The sequence below is a fragment of the Cherax quadricarinatus genome, chromosome 8 (assembly GCF_038502225.1).
Source record: "Cherax quadricarinatus isolate ZL_2023a chromosome 8, ASM3850222v1, whole genome shotgun sequence".
Taxonomy (NCBI): domain Eukaryota; kingdom Metazoa; phylum Arthropoda; class Malacostraca; order Decapoda; family Parastacidae; genus Cherax; species Cherax quadricarinatus.
The window spans coordinates 21,726,318-21,750,556 of NC_091299.1; the positions used below are offsets into that span (position 1 = coordinate 21,726,318).

Here is a 24,239-nt window from a genome sequence, read left to right on the forward strand (position 1 = left end):
ATTATTGGTGTGAATAAATGAGAAACAATTAGCAGGAGATAGTCTTATGACGTCGCTTATTTGTGAAAAGGCTAGGCAGTTGCATGACGATTTGGTAAAGAAATTGCCTGCAACTAGTGATGATATGAGTGAATTTAAGGCCAGCAAAGGCTGGTTTGAGAGATTTAAGAAGCGTACTGGCATACTCAGTGTGGTAAGGCATGGTGACGCTGCCAGTTCGGACCACAAGGCGGCTGAAAAATATGTGCATGAATTCAAGGAGTACATAAACAGTGAAGGACTGAAACCTGAACAAGTGTTCAATTGTGATGAAACAGGCCTCTTTTGGAAGAAAATGCCAAAGAGGACCTACATTACTCAGGAAGAAAAGGCGCTGCCAGGACATAAGCCTATGAAAGACAGGCTGACGCTAATGTTCTGTGCTAATGCTAGTGGGGATTTCAAAGTGAAGTCGTTACTAGTGTACCATTCTGAAAATCCCAGAGTGTTCAAGAAAAACAATGTTATGAAGAGTAAATTGTGTGTGTTCTGGAAATCTAATAGTAAGGCATGGGTCACAAGGGAAATTTTTGTAGAGTGGTTCAATGAAGTGTTTGGCCCTAGTGTGAAGAATTACCTCCTGGAAAAGAAATTGGAACTCAAGTGCCTCCTAGTAATGGACAATGCACCTGCTCATCCTCCAAACTTGGATGACCTAATTTTCGAGGAGTTTGGGTTCATCACAGTAAAGTTCTTGCCCATGAATACCACTCCTCTCCTCCAGCCCATGGACCAGCAGGTCATTGCAAACTTTAAAAAAAAACTACACCAAAGCAATGTTTGAAAGGTGCTTGAATGTGACCTCAAGACACTCACTTGACCCTACGAGATTTTTGGAAAGAACACTTCAGTATTCTCCATTGCGTAAGCCTTATAGGTAAGCCTTGGGAGGGAGTGACTACCAGGACTTTGAACTCTGCTTGGAGAAAATTGTGTCCAGATTGTGTCCACAAGAGGGATTTTGAAGGGTTTGGGGCTGACCCTGATGAGCCTATGTCAGTTGTGAACTCTATTGTGGCACTGGGGAGTTCCATGGGGTTGGATGTGAGTTTGGAGGATGTGGAAGAGTTGGTGGAGGACCACAACGAAGAGCTAACCACTGAGGAGCTGCAAGAGCTTCACCAGGAAGAGCAATAGATCGCAGCTCAGAATCTTGCTGCAGAGGAGGAGGAAGAGAGATGGAGGAAGGTGCCTTCTTCAGAAATTAAGGAGATTTTTGAAATGTGGGGTAGGATGGAAAGATTTATGGAGAAACATCACCCAGAGAAGGATGTTGCAAGCCATATCGGCAACTTGTACAGTGACAGAGTCTTGGCCCATTTTAGGGAAGTTTTAAAGAGACGCCAGAAAGAGAGCTCTCTGGACAGTTTTTTTGCGAGACAGGACTCCAGTGACTCTCAAAGTGGTCCTAGTGGCATTAAGAAACAGAGAAGAGAAGTAACCCCAGAAAAGCACTTGGTACCTGAGGTGTTGATGGAAGGGGATTCCCCTTCCAAACAATAAATCATCCAATCAGTCTCCTTCTCCAGTCTTCCATACACAAAGAAGAATCGCCAATAAAGGTAAGTGCTATTTTGTTAATGTTTAATTCATCATGTGCCACTGTATTGTTTATGTACTACATCTATATTTCATGTAAAAAAAATTTTTTGTTTTAATACTTCTGGGTGTCAGGAACGGATTAATTGAATTTACATTATTTCTTATAGGGAAAATTGATTCGTAAATCGTTCATTTCGATAATAGTCCCACTTCCAGGAACGGATTATGGACGATTATTGAGGGACCACTGTACTACTAGTGTCAGAACAAAGATTGGTTATGAAATGACAAGAACTACTATAAATTGTAATTATCAGAACATGAAAACTATATAAAATATGAAAAATAGAAAAAAAGGTATATCGGCAACACTTTTGCAAGCGGCAGCGCTCTATGTTGCCTTCAGGTGATCCTCAAGTGCCAACTTTGCAGCCTCATATCTCAATAAGTACTGGCTAATTTTTTTTTTATCCTATAACTGTATAACACTTAGAAAAATGTGCTTTTTTTTTTAATAAAAAAAAAATTTCATTTTTCAAAATATTCGGGGCACTGGGGTAGTGAACGTATATATACGTTTGGACCGTTTACGGGTTAATAAATGTATGAAAAAGGGGAAGGTACCTAGGGATTGGCAGGGAGCATGTATAGTTCCTTTATATAAAGGGAAGGGGGACAAAAAGAGATTGCAGAAATTATAGAGGAATAAGTTTATTGAGTATACCAGGAAAAGTGTACAGCAGGGCCCTATTACTGAAAGAATTAGAGGTAAGACAGAGAGAATGAATTGCGGATGAGCAAGGAGGCTTTAGAGTGGGTAGGGGATGTGTTGATCAAGTGTTTACATTAAAGCATATATGTGAACAGTATTTAGATAAAGGTAGGGAAGTTTTCATTGCATTTATGGATTTAGAAAAGGCATATGATAGAGAGGATAGGGGAGCAATATGGCAGATGTTGCAAGTACAGTGGTACCCCAAGCTTCGAACAGCTCCCAACTCGAACAGTTATGTAAGTGTATTTTTGTAAGTGCTTTTGTAAGTGTGTTTTTGGGGGTCTGAAATGAACTAATCTAATTTACATTATTCCTTATGGGAACAAATTTGTTCAGTATCATCACTTGAACAGTCTTCTGGAAAGAATTAAGTTCGTAACTTGAGGTACCACTGTACAGTGGACACTCGGCTAACGAATGCATCGCATAATGTTAAATCCGCCTAACGAAGCGTTTGAGTGTAAAAATTTTGGCCCAACTAACGATAAAAAACTCACCCAACGTGATTCGTCTCAAACCTGTCCGTCCAGCCTGAGCGCCTCAGCTGCCCTGCCGTCATTGTTTACAAGCCAGGGTGGCCAGTTTCATGCATACATTCGATACATTTTGTATTATTCCATTGTTTATAGTGATTATAACTGATAAATAAGCCAAAAGAAAGCTTCTAGTGCCAACCCTGTGGCAAAAAGAAAAGAAATATTATCAAAATAGTACTACTGTACCACAGTCAGCTGCTGCTGCACCACCGTCAACTGTACTACTCAAGGATGTGGAGAGACTGTTGTTGGTGTGGCTTAACGAGAAACAATTACCGAGAAACAATTAACCCCAGAGGGTTAGCCACCCAGGATAACCCAAGAAAGTCAGTGAGTCATCGAGGACTGTCTAACTTATTTCCATTGGGGTCCTTAATTTTGTCCCCCAGGATGCGACCCACGCCAGTCGACTAACACCTAGGTGAACAGGAAAAAAATGCCTGGAACTAGTGCTCATATTGGTGAATGTAAGGCCAGCAAAGGTTGGTTTGAGAGATTTAAGAATTGCAGTGGCATACACAGTGTGATACAGCATGGCGAAGCTGAAAAATTCCAACCCCAACAATGTGTTCAATTGTGATGAAACAGGCCTGTTCTGGAAGAAAATGCCAAACAGGACCTACATTACTCAGGAGGAAAAAGCACTCCCAGGACCCAAGCCTGTGAAAGACAGGCTAACTCTCATGTTTTGTTGTAATGCTAGTGGGGATTGCAAAGTGAAGCCTTCACTTATGTATCACTCTGAAAATCCTAGAGTGTTCAAGTGTCTCATCACTCATCAATACTCTTCAATAAAGGTAAGTGTCATTTTAACATTTATTTATATAGTTATTGTGCATGTCTCATTGTTTTCTTCGTAGGGAAATGTATATTTCATGAAAAAAAAAAAAAATTTTTTTAATACTTTTGGCTGTATGGAACGGATTAACTGGATTTCCATTATTCCTTATGGGGAAAAATTCGGCTAACGATAATTTCGTCTAACGATGAGCTCTCAGGAACAGATTAATATCATTAGCCGAGGGTCCACTGTATATGGAATAGGTAGTAAGTTACTAAATGCTGTTAAGAGTTTTTAAGAGGATAGTGAGGCTCAGGTTATGGCATGTAGAAGAGAGGGAGATTACTTCCCAGTAAAAGTAGGTCTTAGACAGGGATGTGTAATGTCACCATCATTGTTTAACCCTTAAACTGTCCAAACGAATATCTACGTTCATGTGCATAGCGCTCTGACCCTCTTTTTCCCATTTGAAAGTATGTAAACAAAAACATAGATCTACGTTAAGAGCCCCCCGCATGTGAACGTAGATCAACGTTTGGACAGTTTAAGAGTTAATATATTTATAGATGGCGTTATAAGAGAAGTAAATGGTAGGGTGTTGGGGAGAGGAGTGGGATTAAATTATAGGGAATCAAATACAAAATGGGAGTTGACACAGTTACTTTTTGCTAATGATACTGTGATTATGGAGGGTTCTAGAGAAAAATTGCAAAGGTTAGTGGATGAGTTTGAGAGGGTGTGTAAAGGTAGAAAGTTGAAAGTTAACATAGATAAGAGTAAGGTGATGAGGGTATCAAATGATTTAGATAAAGAAAAATTGGACATCAAATTGGAGAGCAGGAGTGTGGAAGAAGTGAATGTTTTCAGATATTTGGGAGTTGACGTGTCAGCGGATGGATGTATGAAGGATGAGGTTAACCATAGAATTCATGAAGAAAAAAAGGTGAGTGGTGCATTGAGGTATATGCGGAGACAAAAAACATTATCTATGGAGGCAAAGAAGGGAATGTATGAAAGTATAGTGGTACCAACACTCTTATATGGGTGTGAAGCTTGGGTTGTAAATGCTGCATCGATGAGGTGGTGGAGATGTCCTGTCTAAGGGCAACATGTGGTGTAAATATTATGCAGAGAATTCGGAGTGTGGAAATTAGAAGAAGGTGTGGAGTTAATAAAAGTATTAGTCAGAGAGCTGAAGAGGGGTTGTTGATGTGGTTTGGTCATTTAGAGAGAATGAATCAAAGTAGAATGACATGGAGAGCGTATAAATCTGTACGGGAAGAAAGGCGAGGTAGGGGACATCCTCGAAAGGGTTGGAGGGAGGGGGTAAAGGAGGTTTTGTGGGCAAGGGGCTTGGACTTCCAGCAAGCGTGCGTGAGCATGTTAGACAGGAGTGAATGGAGACAAATGGTATTTGGGACCTAACGAGCTGTTGGAGTGTGAGCAGGGTAATATTTAGTGAAGGGATTCAGGGAAACCGGTTATTTTATACAGCCAGACTTAAGTCCTGGAAATGGGAAGTACAATGCCTGCACTTTAAAGGAGGGGTTTGGGATATTGGCAGTTTGGAGGGATATGTTGTGTATCTTTATATGTATATTCTTCTAAACTGTTGTATTCTGAGCACCTCTGCAAAAACAGTGATTATGTGTGAGTGAAGTGAAAGTGTTGAATGATAATGAAAGTATTTTTCTTTTTGGGGATTTTCTTTCTTTTTGGGTCACCCTGCCTCGGTGGGAGACGGCCGACTTGTTAAAAAAAAAAAAAATACTAAGAAGAATCGACAAGATGGACAGAGAGAGGATGTTCCAGAGATGGGATACAGCAACAAGGGGTTACAGCTGGAAGCTGAAGATTCAGATGAAAAACAGGGATGTTAGGAAGTATTTGTTCAGTCACAGAGTTGTCGGGAAGTGGAATAGTCTGGGAAGAGATGTAGTGGAAGCAAGATCCATACATAGCCTTAAGAAGAGGTATGATAAAGCTCATGAAGCGACTTAGCAGCAACCAGTGAAGAGGCGGGGCCAGGAGCTGTGACTTGACTCCTCAACTGCAACTAGGTGAGGTGAGAACGTGCATGCGCACACACACACACACATTTTCGTTTTTTAACATGCTGGTTGTTTCCCAACCAAGGCAGGGTGACCATCATTCACACAATCACTGTCTTGCCAGAGGAGCACAGATATGACACTTTAGTTGTCCCTCTAAATAGCAAATATTCCCCCAAAATATATATATCTTTGTAAAACCTCTTTTTTTTATTATTAACACATCGGGCATTTCCCACTAAGGCAGGATGGCCCAAAAAAGAAAAACTTTCATCATTCACTCCATCACTGTCTTGCCAGAGACATGCCTACACTACAGTTACAAAACTGCAACATTAACACCCCTCCTTCAGAGTGCAGACACTGTATTTACCATCTCAAGGACTCAAGTTCGGCCTGCCAGTTTCCCTGAATCCCTTCATAAATGTTACCTTGCTTACACTCCAACAGTATGTCAAGTCCAAAAAACTATTTGTCTCCATTCGCTCCTGTCTAACACGCTCACACAAACTTGCTGAAATTCCAAGCCCCTCGCACACAAAACCATCTTTACCCCCTTCCTCCAACCTTTCCTAGGCCGACCCCTATGCCGCCTTCCCTCCACTACAAAATTGTATACTCTCGAAGTCATTCTATTTCGTTCCATCCTCTCTACATGCTTAAACCATCTCAATAATCCCTCCTCAGCCCTCTGGATAATAGCTTTGGTAATTTCACACCTCCTCCTAATCTCCAAACTGCAGATTCTCTGCATTGTATTCACATCACATACTGCCCTCAGACATGATATCTCCATTGTCTCCAGCCCTCTCCTTGTTGCAACATTCACAACCCATGCCTCACACCAATACAAGAGCATTGGTATAGCTATACTCTCATACATTCCCCTCTTTGCTTTCATGGATAGTTCTTTGTCTCCACAGACTCCTCAGTGCATCACACACCTTTTTCCCCTCATCAGTTCTATGATTCGCCTCATCCTTCATTGAACCATATGCTGACACGTCCACTCCCAAATATCTGAACATACTCACCTTCTCCATACTCTCTCTCCCTCCAATCTGATATCCAATCTTCCATTACCTAATTTTTTTGTTATCCTCATCACCTCACTCTTTGTAAAACTTATCATAGGTAAAATATAAGTGTGTACATGAATCTAATCATATTCGTATGTATACATGCATAAACATACCATATGCATTTTTGTGAAATGGTACAAACTTATGAAAATTTACAATTACAAAAACAAAACTTACTGCTTAGACCAATAAATCCCTGAGAAGCTTCTAAGTCATCAAGAGGGCCCATAAAGGCTCCAACAAGGAAGTCAACTTGTGCACCGATCAGTAGAAAGAGTAGGCCCATCTGCACCTGTAAAGCCATAGTTAATTTGCATTATATTTATGCATATAAATCTTTACATATTTTTGTTGGGGTTGAGAGATTGTAAAATCAACATGCTTATACAAAGAACTTTGACAGAATGGAAACCTATACTTAGAAGGTTCACTTGAAAACCAAACTATATTATTATTATTATTATAATAATCATGGGGGAGTGCTAAACCCGTAGGATTATACAGCGCCTGTGTGTGTGTGGGGGGGGGAATGGAAGGCATTCAGGCTCAATGTAGGAAACTGGAGTACTGATCCAATTCCCTACATCAAGAGCCCTTCACCAGCATCAAGGAAACTCCCTTGAGGGGAAACCAAACTACAGTGGACCCCGACATTCGATGGCATCGGCATTCGATAAATTCGACATTCGATGCATTTTAACGCAAAAATTTCGCCTCGACATTCGATGGAAAACCCGACATTCAATACGATTCGTACGAGACGTGTCCACGTGTGGCCTGAACTGCCGCATGTGTGCCAGTGTTTACAAGCCAGCCAGTGTGCGCGCATCTAAGGACATATTCGGCACATTCCATATTATCACTGTGTTTGGTGCTTGTTTCTGCAAAATAATTAACCATGGGCCCCAAGAAAGCTTCTAGTGCCAAGCCTTCGAGAAAAAAGGCGCTAATGACTATTGAAATGAAGAAAGGGGTAATTGCAAAGTATGAAAGTGGAGTGCGTGTGTCAAAGCTGGCCAGGTTGTATAGTAAACCCCAATCAACCATCTCTACTATAGTGAGCAGGAAAACGGCAATCAACGAAGCTCTTGTTGCAAAAGGTGCAACTTTGTTTTCAAAACAGAGATCGCTAGTGTTAGAAGATGTTGAGAAACTGTTATTGGTGTGGATAAATGAAAAACAGATAGCATCTCTCAAGTGATCATTTGTGAAAAGGCTAGGCAGTTGCATGAGGATTTAATTAGAAATATGCCTGCAATTAGTGGTGATGTGAGTGAATTTAAGGCCAGCAAAGGTTGGTTTGAAAGATTTAAGAATCGTAGTGGCATACATAGTGTGATTAGGCATGGTGAGGCTGCTAGTTCAGACCATAAAGCAGCTGAAAAATATGTGCATGAATTCAAGGAGTACATAGAGGCTGAAGGATTGAAACCTGAACAAGTGTTTAATTGTGACGAAACAGGCCTGTTTTGGAAGAAATTGCCAAGCAGGACCTACATTACTCAGGAGGAAAAGGCACTCCCAGGACATAAGCCTATGAAAGACAGGCTTACTCTTCTGATGTGTGCCAATACTAGTGGTGATTGCAAAGTGAAGCCTTTATTAGTGTATCACTCAGAAACTCCCAGAGCGTTCAGGCAAAAGAATATCCTCAAGGCTAATTTGTGTGTGCTGTGGAGGGCAAACAGTAAGGCATGGGTCACTAGGGACTTTTTCTATGACTGGTTACACCATGCATTTGCCCCCACTGTGAAAAATTACCTAACGGAAAAGAAATTAGACCTTAAGTGCCTCCTGGTATTAGACAATGCCCCTGGTCATCCCACAGATTTGGCAGAGCGACTTTCTGGGTATATGAGCTTCATTAAGGTCAAGTTTTTGCCTCCTAATACCACTCCTCTCCTGCAGCCCATGGACCAGCAGGTCATTTCCAACTTCAAGAAACTGTACACAAAATCTATGTTTCAAAAGTGCTTTGTAGTGACCACAGAAACCCAACTGACTCGAAAAGAGTTTTGGAAGGATCACTTTAATATCCTCAATTGTATAAACCTTATAGGTAAGGCTTGGGAGGGAGCGACTAAGAGGACCTTGAACTCTGCTTGGAAGAAACTGTGGCCAGAATGTGTAAACAAAAGGGATTTTGAAGGGTTTGAGGCTAACCCTGAGAATCCTAAACCAGTTGAGGAATCCATTGTCGCATTGGGGAAGTCCTTGGGGTTGGAGGTTAGTGGGGAGGATGTGGAAGAGTTGGTGGAGGAGGACAATGACGAACTAACCACTTATGAGCTGTTAGATCATCTTCAACAGCAAGAGGCCAGACCTGAGGAAACTGCTTCAGAGGAGGGGAGAGAGAAATTGAAGAAGTTGCCTACTTCAAAGATTAAGGAAATGTGTGCAATGTGGTTTAAAGTGGAAGCCTTTTTTGATGACAATCACCCTAACACAGCTATTGCAAGCAGTGCTGGTGACTCTTACACTGACAATGTTGTGAACCACTTTAGGAAAGTCATAAAGGAACAAGAGGTACAGGCCTCTATGGACAGATATGTTGTGCGACAGAAGTCCAGTGACTCTCAAGCTGGTCCTAGTGGCATTAAAAGAAGAAGGGAAGTAACCCCGGAAAAGGACTTGCTACCTCAAGTCCTAATGGAAGGGGATTCCCCTTCTAAACATTAACAACTTCGACACTCTCCCCTCCTCCCATCCCATCAATCATCACCAGATCTTCATTAAAGGTAAGTGTCAATTATTCTACTGTTATTAACCCCTTCAGGGTCCAAGGCCCAAATCTGAAGTGGTGCCCCAGTGTCCAAGAATTTAACCCTTTGACTGTCGCGGCTGTATATATACGTTTGCGAGGTACCGTGTTTGACGTATATATACTCATAAATTCTAGCGGCTTCAAATCAGGCAGGAGAAAGCTAGTAGGCCCACATGTGAGAGAATGGGTCTGTGTGGTCAGTGTGCACCACATAAAAAAAATCCTGGAGCACGCAGTGCATAATGAGAAAAAAAAAACTCCGACCGTTTTTTTTAATTAAAATGCCGACTTTGTGGTCTATTTTCGTATAGTATTTGTGGTTGTATTCTTGTTTTCTTGGTCTCATTTGATAGAATGGAAACTATATTATAGAAATGGAGGTGATTTTGATTAATTTTACTATAAAAAGAACCTGGAAATGGAGCACAAAGTACAGGAAATGTTTGATTTTTGCCGATGTTCAAAAGTGAACAAATGATGTCATTGTCCAATAAATGTCCAAATAGCCATTCTAATACACAGTCATGAATGGGTTGATGTAATTTTTACAATTATTACAGTATTGCAGTAGTCTGCATAACAGTAAATCTTCTATTTTTTGTTTGAATAAAATTTCAAAATAAAAAGCAAGAGTAATATCACAGGGACCTGGAGACATGACTGATGAACAAAGAAAATGTTATTTTAGAGCCAGGAATGTCTGCATTGTTCATTCTGGACCTTATTTTGAAATTGTCGTATTTTTTAATTTTCGTGAAATTGGCCAAATTGCAAATTTCTGACCATGTTATTGGGTAGTTGAAATCGGTAAATGGGCAGTTTCTTGTACTCAATCGATAGAAAAAATAGAGTTCTGAAGAAATAGTTATGAGTTTGGTTGACTGGAATAACGGAATTAGCCGAAAATAGGGCTCAAAGTGGGCGAAATTGCCGATTTTTAAATATCGCCGAAGTCGCTAACTTCGCGAGAGCGTAATTCCGTCAGTTTTCCATCAAATTTCGTTTTTTTTGGTGTCTTTACAATCGGGAAAAGATTCTCTATCATTTCATAAGAAAAAATAATTTTTTTTTTTTTTTCGAATATTTTGCGACACCAGAAGCAACTTCAGGATTTGGCCCTTCGACAGTCAAAGGGTTAAAAAAAAAAAAATTTGTTATTTTTTCTTATGAAATGGTAGAGAATCTTTTTGTGAAGGTAATAAAACAAAAAGTACGAAATTTGATGGAAAATTGACGAAATTATGCTCTCGCGAATTTTGACGTGTCAGCGATATTTACGAATCGGCGATTTTGCCGACTTTGACTCCCATTTTAGACCAATTACATTATTCCAGTCAACCAAATTCTTAACTATTTCATTAGTATTACTTCTATTCTATCGGTTGAGCACAAGAAATCGCCAAGTCAACTGTTTCAACTACAAATTAAAGTGATCGGAAATTGTTAATTTGGCCAATTTAACACAAAGTTCAAAATATTTCAATTTCAAAATAGGGTCCAGAATAAACAATGTAGGTATTCCTGGAACTAAACTAACATTTCCTCTGTTCATTAGTTACGTTTTGAGGCTTTATAAATAAATTCCATTTTTATTTTTTATTCACATAATGAATTTTTATTCACACCAAAAAATAGAAGATTTACTGTTATGCAATACTGTAATAATTGTATAAATATCATCACCATATTTGTGAATGCATATTAGACCCACCAGCTGGCGTGTATTAGACGTGTGAGGTCGTTTGTTTACTCTTGAATATCGGCAAAAATTTAACATTTCTGCTACTTTGAGCTCAGTTTCAAGCCATTTCCAGTGCTAAAACCAATCAAAATCATCTCTATTTCTGTAATATGTCTTCCATTCTATCAAATGAGACCAAGAAATCGCAAATACAACTATAAAAAACATACGAAAAAACACTTTAAAGTCGCTGTTTTAATAGAAAAATCATGATTTCAGTTTTTTTCTCTCATTATACACAGTATGCTGCAGGATCTGTTTTATGTGGTGCACACATACCACATAGATGTATTCTCTCATATCTAGGCCCAAATGTACCACTCACAGTTTATCAGAGTGTGCTGAGCTCATGACGTAGATCTATGGTTTAGACCCTGAACGTAAAGCCGTATCTACGGGACGGACCCTGAAAGGGTTAATCTATTGCTATTGTTGTTATTGTAATTATTCTATTGCATTAAACTTAATATTTCAAGTGGTAAAAATTTTTTTTTCATACTTTTGGGTGTCTTGCACGGATTAATTTGATTTCCATTATTTCTTATGGGGAAAATTAATTCGACTTTCGATATTTTCGGCATTCGATAGCTCTCAGGAACAGATTAGTATCGAATGTCGAGGGTCCACTGTATAATTCTTCAGAGTACAGTAAAAGTTAACCACAGGTGTATGCAGTACAGTATTAATGTTGATAGAATTACTGACAATATGTTATGTAAAAGGACACAAGTACAACTAATACGACAATTAATTGTGGCAAAGTTTTGCTCTCCAGGAACTTTGTGAAGCCGTTATGATTACCGTAATGGCTTGATAAAGCTCCTGGAGAGCGAAACATTGCCACAATAAAATGTCATATTATTTGAACTTGTGTCCTTGTACCTAACATATGCAGTATAGGTGACTGGGTAACAAGGAGGTCTGAGGGGTACGCCTAACTCAGGTCAGAAGAGCAGTGATGGTTTATGTGCTACAAATAAGGGTCAATTAAATGCAATGTTTTGTTCTTGCTTTTTCAGATAACCATGCTCACCCTAGACTAATCCATGTGGTGTGTAGCAGTGTTATGACGTGAATAACAGACACCGTTGTTGCTGGTGCAGCAGACACTTGTATGTTCATATACTCATGTAGACAAATCTCTACCCAACTCATCTACAAATGCTTAATCACAACTATTACAATGGGCCCCTGCTTAATGACTTAAGAACCACAGGAATGATTAATTAAATGAAAAATACAGTAGAATGTCGGATAACATTCCTGAGACTTTTTTTATTATTTATTATTAACACATCAGCCATTTCTTGCCAAGGCAGGGTGGCCCAAAAAAGAAAAACTTTCATCATTCACTCCATCACTGTCTTGACATAGGCAAGACAGTGACGGGTGTGTAATAAAAAATCATGTAAACAGAACTTAAGAATATATTAAAAAACTACATTATGTTCATTAGACCCCAAAAAAGCCAACCAAATTTTTTATAGGTCCCAAGATTGTAAAAAACAAGACTGATAATAATGTAATTTAAAGTCTATGAGGTGATGTCTACCAATAGTCTCCACAATCAGTTACTTCCGGTATGCTTTAACAATTTTCTTAAGAGGAAGGATGAACCCTTTCCATAAACAAAACAAATGACTGACTAGTCTGTCTTAGTAATGTATTGAGAATATTATATGATACCTATTCGCTCATTTCATTTCTAATAAATTAAAAAATTTAAGAATTATAATCCACACATGACTTACAGCTTGTATTAGATCTTACCCTTGTGACCCAGTCCATGCCAACAATAGCCAGGGCAAGTACAGCAATTAGTGTGATGGTACCAACCAGTCTCGTATCATTAACACCACCATCAAAAATTTGTGAACCATTGAAGTAATCTTTCATCATATCCTATAAAAAACAATGAAGCAAAAATTAAATAATTAACAAGTATGGTATACAGTCAAAATAAAAAAGTGTGACAAACACTGATCAATGGCACAAAAGAATCTGGCTAGATAAAATAAGATAGTAGGCAAGAGGTGTACAGTACTGTATACATATTTCAGCATTACAACGAGTCTTCACTTTCTGCTTCATTTTATTCCAGGGGATTTCATTATACTATGCAGATTTGTTTTATGATTTTTTTTTTTCAACACTCTGGCTGTCTCCCACCAAGGCAGGGGTGATCCAAAAAAAGAAACACTTTCACCATCATTCAAACAAAATCACTGTCTTTGCAGAGGCACAAAGATACGACAGTTCAGATATCACTCCAAACAGCAAATATTCCAAACCCCTCCTTTAGAGCGCAGGCATTGTATTTCCCACCTCCAGGACTCAAGTCCAGCTAATTGGTTTCCATGAATCCCTTCACAAAATATTACCCTGCTCACATTCGAACAGTTCCTCAGGCCTCAAAAACCATTCGTCTACACTCAATCCTGTCTAACATGCTCACACATGCCTGCTGTATGTCCAAGCCCCTCACTCATTCCTTTCCTAGGACAACCCCTATCCCTCCTCCCCTCCACTGCAGATTTATATACCCTCCAAGTCATCATATTTTTCTCCATCCTCTCTAAATGACCAAACCATCTCAATAACCCCTCTTTAACCCTCTGAATAATACTTTTTGTAACTCCACACTAAATTAGAATAGTATACTGAAAATGGTGTAAAATTAATCAAATTACCAAAGTCTGGGTAGTCTTGCAATCAGTGTATAGTAATAAAGGCCTCTTCTTTCAACAAACCGGCCATATCCCACCAAGGTAAGGTGGCCCAAAAGGAAAAACAAAAGATTCTCCTTTTAAATTTAGTAATATATACAGGAAAAGGGGTTACTAGCCCCTTGCCCCCAGCATTTTAGTCGCCTGTTACAACACGCATGGCTCACGGAGGAAGAATTCTGTTCCACTTCTCTATGGAGATCAAAGGAAATAAACAAGAACAAGAACTAGGATATTTCTTCTTTCAACAACCTGGCCATATCCCACCGAGGCAGGGTGGCCCAAAAAGAAAAACAAAAGTTTCTTTTTAATTTTAGTAATGTATACAGGAGAAGGGGTTACTAGCCACTTGCTCCCAGCATTTTAGTTGCATCTTACAGAGGAAGAATTCTGTTCCACTTCCCCCATGGAAATAAGAAGAAATAAAAAAGAACAAAAACTAGTAAAAAAATAAAAGAAAATCCAGAGGGAGATATATATATATATATATATATATATATATATATATATATATATATATATATATATATATATATATATATATATATATATATATATATATATATTTTTTTTTTTTTTTTCAACAAGTAGGTCGTCTCCCACCGAGGCAGGGTGACCCAAAAAAAAAAAGAAAGAAAATCCCCAAAAAGAAAATACTTTCATCATCATTCAACACTTTCACCACACTCACACATTATCACTGCTTTTGCAGAGGTGCTCAGAATACAACAGTTTAGAAGCATATACGTATAGAGATACACAACATATCCCTCCAAACTGCCAATATCCCAAACCCCTCCTTTAAAGTGCAGGCATTGTACTTCCCATTTCCAGGACTCAAGTCCGACTATATGAAAATAACCGGTTTCCCTGAATCCCTTCACTAAATATTACCCTGCTCACACTCCAACAGATCGTCAGGTCCCAAGTATCATTCGTCTCCATTCACTCCTGTCTAACACGCTCATGCACGCTTGCTGGAAGTCCAAGCCCCTCACCCACAAAACCTCCTTTACCCCCTCTTTCCAACCCTTTCGAGGACGACCCCTACCCCTCTTTCCTTCCCCTATAGATTTATGTGCTTTCCATGTCATTCTACTTTGATCCATTCTCTCTAAATGACCAAACCACCTCAACAACCCCTCTTCTGCCCTCTGACTAATGCTTTTATTAACTCCACACCTTCTCCTAATTTCCACACTCCGAATTTTCTGCATAATATTTACACCACACATTGCCCTTAGACAGGACATCTCCACTGCCTTCAACCGTCTCCTCGCTGCTGCATTTACCACCCAAGCTTCACATCCATATAAGAGTGTTGGTACTACTATACTTTCATACATTCCCTTCTTTGCCTCCATAGATAACGTTTTTTGACTCCACATATACCTCAACGCACCACTCACCTTTTTTCCCTCATCAATTCTATGATTAACCTCATCCTTCATAAATCCATCCGCCGACACGTCAACTCCCAAGTATCTGAAAACATTCACTTCTTCCATACTCCTCCTCCCCAATTTGATATCCAATTTTTCTTTATCTAAATCATTTGATACCCTCATCACCTTACTCTTTTCTATGTTCACTTTCAACTTTCTACCTTTACACACATTCTCAAACTCATCCACTAACCTTTGCAATTTTTCTTTAGAATCTCCCATAAGCACAGTATCATCAGCAAAAAGTAACTGTGTCAATTCCCATTTTGAATTTGATTCCCCATAATTTAATCCCACCCCTCTCCCGAACACCCTAGCATTTACTTCTTTTACAACCCCATCTATAAATATATTAAACAACCATGGTGACATTACACATCCCTGTCTAAGACCTACTTTTACCGGGAAGTATTCTCCCTCTCTTCTACACACCCTAACCTGAGCCTCACTATCCTCATAAAAGCTCTTTACAGCATTTAGTAACTTACCACCTATTCCATATACTTGCAACATCTGCCACATTGCTCCTCTATCCACTCTATCATATGCCTTTTCTAAATCCATAAATGCAATAAAAACTTCCCTACCTTTATCTAAATACTGTTCACATATATGCTTCAATGTAAACACTTGATCTACACATCCCCTACCCACTCTGAAACCTCCTTGCTCGTCCGCAATTCTACATTCTGTCTTACCTCTAATTCTTTCAATTATAACCCTACTGTATACTTTTCCTGGTATACTCAGTAAACTTATTCCTCTATAATTTTTACAATCTCTTTTGTCCCCTTTCCCTTTATATAAAGGGACTATACATGCTCTCCGCCAATCCCTAGGTACCTTCCCCTCTTTCATACATTTATTAAACAAAAGTACCAACCACTCCAACACTATATCCCCCCCTGCTTTTAACATTTCTGTCATGATCCCATCAGTTCCAGCTGCTTTACCCCCTTTCATTCTACGTAATGCCTCACATACCTCCACCACACTTACATTTCGCTCTTCTTCACTCCTAAAAGATGGTATACCTCCCTGGCCAGTGCATGAAATTACCGCCTCCCTTTCTTCCTCAACATTTAAAAGTTCCTCAAAATATTCTCGCCATCTACGTAATACCTCCCTCTCCCCATCAACTAATTCCCCTACTCTGTTTTTAACTGACAAATCCATACTTTCCCTAGGCTTTCTTAACTTGTTTAACTCACTCCAAAATTTTTTCTTATTTTCATTAAAATTTCTTGACAGTGCCTCTCCCACTCTTTCATCTGCTCTCCTTTTGCACTCTCTCACCACTCTCTTCACCTTTCTTTTACTCTCCATATACTCTGCTCTTCTTATAACACTTCTGCTTTGTAAAAACCTCTCGTAAGCTACCTTTTTCTCTTTTATCACACCCTTTACTTCATCATTCCACCAATCACTCCTCTTTCCTCCTGCCCCCACCCTCCTATAACCACAAACTTCTGCCCCACATTCTAATACTGCATTTTTAAAACTATTCCAACCCTCTTCAACCCCCCCACTACTCATCTTTGCACTAGTCCACCTTTCTGCCAATAGTCGCTTATATCTCGCCTGAACTTCCTCCTCCCTTAGTTTATACACTTTCACCTCCCTCTTACTTGTTGTTGCCACCTTCCTCTTTTCCCATCTACCTCTTACTCTAACTGTAGCTACAACTAAATAATGATCTGACATATCAGTTGCCCCTCTATAAATATGTACATCCTGGAGCCTACCCATCAACCTTTTATCCACCAATACATAATCTAACAAACTACTTTCATTACGTGCTACATCATACCTTGTATATTTATTTATCCTCTTTTTCATAAAATATGTATTACTTATTACCAAATTTCTTTCTACACATAGCTCAATTAAAGGCTCCCCATTTACATTTACCCCTGGCACCCCAAATTTACCTACTACTCCCTCCATAACATTTTTACCCACTTTAGCATTGAAATCCCCAACCACCATTACTCTCACACTTGATTCAAAACTCCCCACGCATTCACTCAACATTTCCCAGAATCTCTCTCTCTCCTCTACACTTCTTTCTTCTCCAGGTGCATACACGCTTACTATAACCCACTTTTCACATCCAATCTTTATTTTACTCCACATAATCCTTGAATTTATGCATTTGTAGTCCCTCTTTTCCTGCCATAGCTTATCCTTCAACATTATTGCTACTCCTTCTTTAGCTCTAACTCTATTTGAAACCCCTGACCTAATCCCATTTATTCCTCTCCATTGAAACTCTCCCACCCCCTTCAGCTTTGTTTCACTTAAAGCCAAGACATCCAGTTTCTTCTCATTCATAACATCCACAATTATCTCTTTCTTATCATTTGCACAACATCCACGCACATTCAGACTTCCCACTTTGACAATTTTCTTCTTATTATTCTTTTTAGTAATCTTTACAGGAAAAGGGGTTACTAGCCCATTGTTCCCGGCATTTTAGTTGACTTTTACAACACGCATGGCTTACGGAGGAAAGATTCTTATTCCACTTCCCCATGGATATAAAAGGAAAAGTAATAAGACCAAGAACTATTAAGATAAAATCAAAGAAAACTCAGATGAGTGTGTATAAATAAACGTGTACATGTATGTGTAGTGTGACCTAAGTGTAAGTAGAAGTAGCAAGACGTGCCTGTAATCTTGCATATTTATGAGACAAAAAAATGGACACAAGCAATCCTACCATCATGTAAAACAATTACAAGCTTTGGTTTTACACTCACTTGGCAGACCGGTAGTACCTCCCTGGGCGGTTTCTGTCTACCAACCTGCTATGTATATGTATATATATATATATATATATATATATATATATATATATATATATATATATATATATATATATATATATATACAGTGGACCCCGGTTAACGATATTTTTTCACTCTAGAAGTATGTTCAGGTGCCAATACTGACCGAATTTGTTCCCATAAGGAATATTGTGAAGTAGATTAGTCCATTTCAGACCCCCAAACATACACGTACAAACGCACTTACATAAATACACTTACATAATTGGTCGCATTCGGAGGTGATCGTTATGCGGGGGTCCACTGTACATACATTTTTTCAACAAACTAGCCGTATCCCACCAAGGCAGGGTGGCCCAAAAAGAAACACGAAAGTCTCTCTTTTTAAATTTAGTAATTTATACGGGAGAAGGAGTTACTAGCCCCATGCTCCTGGGATTTTAGTCGCCTCTTACAACACGCATGGCTTACGGAGGAAGAATTCTGTTCCACTTCCCCATGGAGGTAAGAGGAAATAAACAAGAACAAGAACTAGTAAGAAAATAAAAGAAAACTCAAAGGGGTGTGTATATATATGCTTGTACATGCATGTGTAGTGTGACCTAAGTGTAAGTGGAAGTAACAAGACGTACCTGAAATCCTGCATGTTATGAGACAGAAAAAAGACACCAGCAATCCTACTATCATGTAAAACAATTACAGGTTTTCATTTTACACTCACTTGGCAGGACAGCAGCACCTCCCTGGGTGGTGCTGCCTACTACCTAGGCAATAATAAAGACATGCTATCAAAATAGCGAGGATCTGGGTCAGTCTGAGCAATGGAATTAGCATAAAATAATCTCAAATTAGTCTAAAATAGACCTCCAACTTCACCATAAGGTAATTCTGTAAATATTACACCAAATTTTGCAATTTTGGTGTCTTTACCTTTAGAAAAATGATTCTCTATCACTTTAGAAAAGTATTTTTCTAATTTTTATTCAAGAAATGGACACAGAAGGTGCTTTCAGTCTGAAGGGGAGGAGGAAGGAAGGGGAGGGGGGTGTCAACAGTGAAAACTTGTAGTGATATCAACAACATATGTTACCTGGTTACCTGGAGGTTATTCCGGGGATCAACGCCCCCGCGGCCCGGTCCATGACCAGGCCTCCCGATGGATCAAGGCCTGATCAACTAGGCTGTTACTGCTGGCCGCACGCAGTCCAACTTATGAGCCACAGCCCGGCTGATCCGGCACTGACTTTAGGTATCTGTCCAGCTCTCTCTTGAAGGCAGCCAGGGGTTTATTGGCAATTCCCCGAATGCTTGATGGGAGGCTGTTGAACAGTATTGGGCCCCGGACACTTATGGTGTTTTCCCTTAGTGTACCAATGGCGCCCCTACTTTTAATTGGGGGCATTTTGCATCGCCTACCCAGTCTTTTACTTTCGTAGGGAGTGATTTCTGTGTGCAGATTTGGGACCATTCCTTCCAGGATTTTCCAAGTGTAGATTATGATATATCTCTCCCTCCTGCATTCCAATGAGTACAAGTCAAGTGCTTCCAAGCGTTCCCAGTAGTTAAGGTGCTTGACAGAACTTATACGTGCAGTAAAGGATCTCTGTACACTCTCTAGATCTGCGATTTCACCTGCTTTGAATGAAGATGTTAATGTACAGCAGTATTCCAGTCTAGAGAGAACAAGAGATTTGAAAAGGATCATCATTGGCTTGGCATCTCTCGTTTGGAACGTTCTCATTATCCATCCTATCATTTTCTTTGCACGTGCGATCGTGGCACTGTTGTGATCCTTGAAAGTGAGATCCTCAGACATTACTACTCCCAGGTCCCGTACATTATTTTTCCACTCTATTGTATGGCCAGAGTCTGTAGTATACTCTGTTCTAGTTATTATCTCCTCCAGTTTTCCGTAACAGAGTAGTTGGAATTTGTCCTCATTGAACATCATATTGTTTACAGATGCCCACTGGAAAACTTTGTTTATATCTTCTTGGAGGTTAACCGCATCCTCAGCAGATGACAGCCTCATGCAGATCCTAGTATCATCCGCAAAGGATGATATGGTGCTGTGATGTATATCTCTGTCTATGTCTGATATGAGGATGAGGAATAAGATGTGGGCGAGTACTGTGCCTTGTGGAACAGAGCTCTTCACTATGGCAGCCTCCGATTTAACTCTGTTGACCACTACTCTTTGTGTTCGATTTGTTAGGAAGTTGAAGATCCATCTCCCCATTTTCCCAGTTATTCCTTTAGCACGTATTTTATGGGCTATTACGCCATGATCGCATTTGTCAAACGCTTTTGCAAAGTCTGTGTATATTACATCTGCATTCTGATTTTCTTCCAGTGCATCCAAGGCCATATCATAGTGATCCAGTAGTTGTGAGAGGCAGGAGCGACCTGTCCTGAACCCATGTTGCCCTAGATTGTGCAGATTTTGGGAATCCAGGTGATCTGCAATCCTGCTTCTTAGCACTCTTTCAAAGATTTTTATGATGTGGGACATCAGAGCTATGTGATGTAGTTCAAGCTGGGCTTGTGAGGTCTCTGGAGAGACCTAATTTAACCAATTATATGGTCACCTTGCCTTGGCAAACGTCTGTCAGAGCCACACCTTTTTGGCTTAAGACTGAGGTCTTTTGTTCTGGACGGCGTCAGATCAACACCACGTGTGCACACCTCATTGTGGAGGATGCTTGGACCACCATATAAGCCCAAAGAGCATGATCGGGAGATTCGTGCAGAGCTCTGGCCTGGGTGTAGAGCTGAGCTGTAGAGTCTTGGGAGGAGAGACTGTTGGAGACATTGGGCAGAGTACTGGCTTGGAGCAGTACTCATGCTGTGTAGGTCTTGGGACCTGTGGCTTAGTTCCTGTGATGAACAGTCCTCTGAACTATATTGTAAGTTACATTCATTTTCGTCAAGTTGATTGTATTCCCTGTCTCACTGCTTATGTGTATCGTCCCCATTTATCTAAACACAACAATGTACATGTACTCCTGTTCCCAAATATATTATTGTACAAAGACTTAATAATAAACTGTGTTTGAGTAGAATAGTAATATTCACTGTCCCCGTTATTTGTTCATTTATTCATTTATTTTATTTCAAGTAGTGAGAGGGCAAGTAGGATGGTGGGTAGAGTAATGAGAGGTGAAGGTGGCCACCAGTGACCTCACATTACCTACCTACCGCTCACCTCTCCTGTCATCTCCTACCTCCACCGCACATCACCTACCTCTGCTAATCATCTCTCCTACCACCTCGCCTGCCTACTCCCTTACTCCCATATTCCCTGATTATGCTTACGTTCCAATACCCCCCTACATGACATGGTGTCTAAGCGGTGGTGGTTCTTCTTATTTTTATAGTAGGAACCAGTCCCATGTGCCTTATTTTTGACTGCTCGGTTAAATTTATATTATGTTACCATTTTTTTTTTCTTGTGTGTGTAAAGCTAAAGTAAATATCTGTATGATATTATAATCCTAGTGACCTTAACTGACCTTTGTTTTAGATGGTGGGTCTGAATAATTGTTTGGGTGTAATATTATATTTGGTGGAGTTGGTTGATGGTTTGAGATAAATGGTGGAGAATATCAGTATTTGGGTGAGACTTTTGGGGGAAGCAATTACTGGCCGAAATTGAATATTTACAGAGGAACGAGAAGTCACCCAGCCCACCTTGGAAGACTAGCCCACAACTGTCACCCACTGAAGAGATGCCTATGATTATTATCCACCTGATGTGCCCAGTTGCTGTATTGCTGCCCTGGTCTGTCATCTATTGTAGTGGGTGTCTGTCTGTGTCACTCAGCCTCTGTGACCATCACCAGCGGACCGCCAGTTACCCGCAGTTGCCAGGGATGGGTGACCGCACCTGCTGTTGATGACCTGAAGTGACCTCACCTCACCTCGAGCAACTGACAATAGCCTGCCACTGCTGATGTCGGCTGCTGTGATGCTGTCTGCAATGCTGTAGCCGTGCTGTGATGCCGAGATGCTGTAACTGTGCTGCGATGCTGTAGCAGTGCTGCTATGCTGCAGCCATGCTGCAATGCTGTGGCCATGCAGAGATGCTGTAGCCGTGCTGCGATGCTGTGGCCGTGCTGTGATGTTGGGACCGTGCTGTGATGCCGTAGCAATGCTGCGGCTGTGCTGTGATGCTGAGATACTGGGACCGTGCTGCAATGCTGTGGCCGTGCTGTGATGCTGCCTAGCTCAAGAGGAGACGATGGCGGTGATGCTGCCTAGCTCAAGAGGAGACGATGGCGGTGATGCTGCCTAGCTCAAGAGGAGACGATGGCGGTGATGCTGCAGTGGTGTATGGGGGATTCTGGCTGGTGTGCCAGCATAAGAGTCTGCTATGAAGGAGCTGCCATCCTCAGAGATGTGGAAGGGCGTGAGCCGCAGAGATGGACTCCAGCTGCTAGGACCAGCCTGCTATCAAGGGTGGTATGGAGGTGTATTCTGCCTTGCTGGTCAACCTGTACGACCGGTATGCGGGGATGTCCTGCCAGCCAAGAGAGACAGTTAAGAGTGTGAGATGTCCCCAGCCTACTTTGACTTGCCAGAAGTGTTAGTGTTACCTGTGTGAAATAAGGTGACCCTGAATACGGTCCAGTGAATATGGGCGCCTTGTTTTATGAGGCCAGTGAATCCTAGTAATGGCATAGGATAATGGAGGGTCTTAGCTGCGATGCCTGCCCTGTCTCAATTTTCAGATGTTGTATTGTGCATGTGAAGTGTGCTGAAAATGCGACCTTGGTGGTCGTGAAGTGGTCCAGTTGCAGTTACTTGAAAGAATGCAACCCGTTGGAGCAGTTTTCCACGCCAAAGAAGCCTAGAGAGGTTTGGTCCAATGGATAACATGCGAGGGTGACTAGCACTGGCTAGTGAATTTCTAGTAGAAGTAGGGAAGGCACTGGAGCCCGATATTTAGGTATAAGGAGAAATGACAGGTAAGGAGGCTTTGCACCAGAGAGCAACTATTATGCTGGTCAACTGCAAGGTGTACTGATTATGCTGCCTTGTGGGAGTTGAGAAGGCTGAGGGAAATATATGTAGTGGAATAATTTTGTATTATGTATAATTTTGTCTTTGTATTGTAATAGATTTAAAGGGTTAGGATTAAAAGTCTAATAACTTAGGACAAATTGTCCTAGTTCTCAGATATTTTAAATTGGGGAGAAAGGGGGATGTGATGTAGTTCAGCTGGGTTTGTGAGGTCTCTGGGGAGACCTAATTTAACCAATTATATGGTCACCTTGCCTTGGCAAATGTCTGTCAGAGCCACGCCTTTTCGGCTTAAGACTGAGGTCTTTTGTTCTGGACGGCGTCAGATCAACACCACGTGTGCACACCTCATTGTGGAGGGTGCTTGGACCACCTTATAAGCCCAAGGAAGAGCATGATCGGGAGATTCGTGCAGAGCTCTGGCCTGGGTGGAGAGCTCTGAGCAGAGAGATTTCGAGCGGAGCTGCTGCTGGGGTGCAGGGCTCGGGAGAAGGCTGCTGATGTCTCTGGAGGAGACTGTTGGAGGCATTGGGCAGAGTACTGGCTTGGCCAGTACTCGTGCTGTGTAGGTCTTGGGACCTGTGGCTTAGTTCCTGTGATGAACTGTCCTCTGAACCATATTGTAAGTTATATTCATTTTCGTCAAGTTGATTGTATTCCCTGTCTCACTGCTTATGTGTACCACCCCATTTATCTAAACCACAATAATGTTCTCCTGCTCCCAAATATATTATTGTACAAGGACTTAATAATAAACTTTGTTTGAGTAGAATAGTAATATTCACTGTCCCCGTTATTTACTCATTCATTATTTTATTTCAAGTAGTGAGAGGGTGAGTAGTGTGGTGGGTAGAGTAATGAGAGGTGAAGTTGTAGTCACCAGTGACCTCACATTACTGACCTCCGCTAATCATCTCTCCTACCTACCTCCGCCGCGCATCACCTA

The 24,239-nt window shown here is 40.6% G+C and overlaps 1 protein-coding gene across 3 annotated transcripts in view; it reads right to left on the reverse strand.

Moving 5' to 3' along the window:
• LOC128685247 (bumetanide-sensitive sodium-(potassium)-chloride cotransporter-like) overlaps positions 1–24,239 on the reverse strand; it is a 213,567-nt gene that overhangs the window by 114,185 nt on the left and 75,143 nt on the right. For all 3 annotated transcript variants that reach the window (XM_070082928.1, XM_070082927.1, XM_070082929.1), the window contains exons 6-7: positions 13,082–13,213; positions 6,984–7,098 (exon numbers count right to left, since the gene is read on the reverse strand). In XM_070082928.1, coding sequence (XP_069939029.1) covers positions 6,984–7,098; positions 13,082–13,213 — 247 coding nt within the window. The remainder of the gene's footprint in view (positions 1–6,983; positions 7,099–13,081; positions 13,214–24,239) is intronic.